At 28.7% G+C, this 4,349-nt stretch overlaps 1 protein-coding gene across 1 annotated transcript; it reads right to left on the minus strand.

Moving 5' to 3' along the window:
* Positions 1-821: 821 nt before the first annotated feature.
* Positions 822-1,833, minus strand: LOC107001895 (ethylene-responsive transcription factor ERF034-like). Its single transcript, XM_015199848.2, has one exon. The coding sequence runs from the start codon at positions 1,726-1,728 to the stop codon at positions 1,096-1,098; it is 633 nt and encodes a 210-aa protein (XP_015055334.1). The 5' UTR covers positions 1,729-1,833; the 3' UTR covers positions 822-1,095.
* Positions 1,834-4,349: the final 2,516 nt, after the last annotated feature.

Here is a 4,349-nt window from a genome sequence, read left to right on the forward strand (position 1 = left end):
TCCGCTTGTAGTCAGCCAGTATGAGGATTTGCTTGAGCTCCATCATGGTTCTCGAGTTTTCGTCACGCTCATGGTGTAGGCTCAAATCATGATAGTTAATTTATTCCGAAAACACGAGATTCAGTTGATATAATGTTATGACTAGATTACACTTAATTCTCTATACGATTAAAATATTGCATTTTTTGGTAATATTTTTTAAGTATGACTGTTAATCAGCCAATTTTCCCATAAAAATACCCTCAAATCTTCCGAAAAGAAAAAAAAATGCATTCGGTCAATTCATCTTAAGCACATAAAATTTTACTGACAAACTATTACGTTTTTCTCTTTTTGTTTGGTTTATACCAAATTACCGATAGACTACTTTTTTCTTTTTAATGAGTTAATTAATATAGGGAAAATATCCGATATACTTCTCAATTTTGTAATTTAAAGTTAATATGCCTCACGTTATAAAGTAACATATATGTCTATACCGTTATATTAAGGCTTACATATACCGTTTCCCTTTAACGAAAGTAAAAAAAGATCAATTTTAATTTTAATTTTTCAAAATAAATATAATCTCATACGGGTATATTTTGTCCTCCCTCACACATATTTATTTGTTTAAAAATTATATTAAATTAATTATTTTAATGGTCAAATTTATTTAAAACTAATTTTTCACTTTCGTAAAGTGAAGGATCTATGTAATCTCATATCGTTATGATAGAGATACGTGAGTAACTTGTATAACAGTATATATATATATATATATATATATATATATATGAACCACTTTCATAGCAAGAGTATATCAATTCTTAATGACAAAGTTGAAGGTAGAGTATGTGAGGCCCTTTTTCTATTAATATGTATTATATCGCCCTTTCTTATCAATAACAACAACAAAAAATGAATTGAGAGCAAGAAATGGATAAAATTAATATTTAAACAAACTCAAATGTACGGTCATATGAACGTGAGTGTAAAAAAAATTTCTTAATTTTCCTATGATGAGACTTGCATGAAGCTTGGTTTCTCTTGAAGATCATTGTCATCCGATTATTCCCCGGACCTCGCACATAGCGGAAGCTGACTTGTACCTTTTTAGCTATGCCATAAAAATGGCTCCTCGAGCCAGAACCCAACATCGGCTCCAACAAGATGCCAAGTCGAAATCGGATAACAATAACTGTCAATTTGATCCACTTTATTGATGGAAAGATCTGGTAGATCGAGAAATGTATCATCTTTATCAGTCGATGGGGAAGTTATGGACTCAGCTACATTTCTGCTGAATTTGGTGGCCGCAGCTTTTGCAGCCGCGATTTGAATGTCCTTTGGTGAAGTAGAAGTTGGACGTGGGAGTTGATCAGTTAAATAAGGGAAATTAAGGTAAGCCGAGTGACCCTTAATGGCTAAAGCCGCAACATCATGAGCTCGAGCAGCCATTTCAGCTGTTGAATAAGTTCCTAACCATATTCTTGATTTCTTTCTTGGCTCTCGGATTTCTGACACCCACTTTCCCCAGTTCCTCTTACGAACTCCTCTATAGGTTGGATGCTTGTCATCATGATCAACCTGAATATCTCTTTTCCTCCTCTTGTTCTCATTGTCATCATGATTGTACTCTTTTAGAATCTTTGCGTTGATGTTGTCCTCGTCAAAGTAGGACGAGGACGAAGAAGAAGAATCTAAGCTATTTGATTTTTGAAGTTGAAGTTTCATTGTTATGATCATAGAGTGGTAAGGTAAAGAATGTATAAGAAGGATAGTCTATAGTAAGTAGTGCATTAATTCATAAAATAAAAAAAAGGTATAGCTTGTATACAAAATACAATGTGTCTTGTTGTATAAATTGGTAAGATTTATTTATATCAAGTATAATAAGTATAAAGGAAATAAAGAAGAATGGACCGTTGGCCACGAGGGGGTGTGTACAGACAGATGAGCTATTTTGTGACCCATGTGGCAAAATGGCTTTTCTTTTCTTTTCTTTTTTTTTTCTCAAAAAGAAAGAAAAAGAAAAGGGAGAATAAACTTTGGAAGTGTAGTATTTCTCGGCATCATCATAGGGAGGAGAAATTTCTCATTAGAAAAGAACTACGTAATTCACATTGAATCTTTGTACCAATACATGATCTATTGATAGAACGAGTAAAATAAGGAAAATGGCCAAAAATATTTTTAAACTATACTATCTCTATTACATAAATAATTACTTGGTTTAATTCGGCACGAATTTTAAGAGTATAAAGAAATTTTTTGAATTTTGTGGTTCAAATTCCAGTTAGGTCAAATGTCTAAAATTTTGCTTTAATCTTGTGACCTTAAATATGTCACGTGGAAAGCTGAAATTAAAATGTTACCAATAAAAGAAAGATGTTATTTTTTTTAAAACAAACTAAAAAGTAAATTGAACAAAAATACACTGTACACGACATTTAACTTGATATTAGCTTGCAATAATGATATTTAACTTTGGATATGCACAAGCAAACCAAGGCCTCACCCAAGGGTAAAATCATCAACGAAGCATTTAAACTTGTATAAAACTTAACAAGTAGACACATTCGTCCTACGTAACATCCTACAAAGTAATATTGTATTACGTGGCATCCTACATGTAGGATTATGTCATATATGATATGTGTGTTTATTTATTCAATTTTACATAAGTTTAAATATCTACTTATGCATACTTAAAATTAAGGACATTAATTATCTTTGAAATTATTTTGGTCATATTTATATATTACAGGTAGTTAATATATATTATAATTTTCATTTTTGGTGTATATATTCCACATTGTAATAGAAAAATATTAAAAAATATATGTAATGACTTTGTTATGGCTGCTTTCATTACTATATCACAAGTTTCAACAAACTCTAAATTATATCAGTCAGTCAATGCAGGATTTACGTACCTAATTTTTTAATTTATTTTTGGCTTTTTTTCATACAATTGTAGTTAGGTCTATTTTGCACAGTTTAGTTGCCTACTAAATTTAGAGACCCGCGGTGAGGTTTTAGTTGGTTAACTAATAAAAGTCTTGACAAGAAAATATAGAAAATTCGAGAAGCGAAGCTAGAAATTTGTATATATGTTCGACACATTTTAGTAGTTAAGAAATAATGTAGAAAATAATTGTGTGTTGAATCTCATCATGAATAATTCATGTCATTTTAAATTTATTAGTCAATATGGGTGAATCATGAAGCCTTTGTTCAATTTTTTTTTAACTTCACTCTCTGAGATAATCATTATTGTTTAGCTGTAAATTTATATTAATAAATTGTATTACATATGTATCAATATTAAATTTAGAATTTAATTATTATCATTATTTAATTAAAATTGTTATTATTAACTTCTAAACCAATAAAATTGACATTTTAACTTCGACTCGTATCATTGGAAAACAAATTTGTAATTTGATTGTGTTTTTTTAATATATATAATTAACGGAAGAAGGCGAATCTATATTTTTGGTTGATAAATTCAAATTGGAGTTCAGATCTATTGTCCACTAATTTGGACTTTTGTTACTAGGGAAGCAGACAAAAAATTGAAAGCCAACACAATATGACCTTTATGAGAAGATCTTGTGGTTTCTAACAAAATAAAATCAATTAACCAGAATATCTCAAATTTTCAATGACATGTGGTTCTGGAAAAGATATAAAAAACAATTTAAATTTTTTGAAATAAAAAGAAACTAAATTCACTTTGATACACATGACTCACATGCGGTGGGTCCAAATGAAACCAGTTCGGAAGTGGGTCCTTTACTCTTAGTAATTTACTTGCCTAATTGGCTAATTATGATTAAGAAATTTGGAATATTATTTTAAATTGTCAAGTTTTGACACTGACTAGTTTGAACTATGAGACTGAACCTTTGTTAAACATAAAATATAAATTGGAAAACATAACCCCTTTTGAAAACGTCATTAACTATTTTCTTCAAATTTATTTTATTGTTTTAATAAGAAAGTTTTTATCCAACTAAAAGATTATATTAAATAGGTAATTGCTATTTAATTGAGGGTAAATTTGTGGAAACACATTTTACTTCCTCTATTCACTTTTACATATTCTATATTTTTAATATAGATTTTTATTTTTATTGGTTACTTTTAATATATTAAAAATATATTTTTCCTATGATATCTTTAGCGAAAATAAATTTATTTTAAAAATTATTTTTAAGACCTAATATTAAATATCAATTAATATGAATATTACAATAAAATCTTCCAATAAAAAAATACGTTTACAAAATGAATCTCAACGGTGTACCAATATAAAAACATCATATAATATAAACTAGAAAAAAAAGTATTTACATATATAT

This window comes from Solanum pennellii, chromosome 10 (genome assembly GCF_001406875.1).
Source record: "Solanum pennellii chromosome 10, SPENNV200".
NCBI lineage: Eukaryota > Viridiplantae > Streptophyta > Magnoliopsida > Solanales > Solanaceae > Solanum > Solanum pennellii.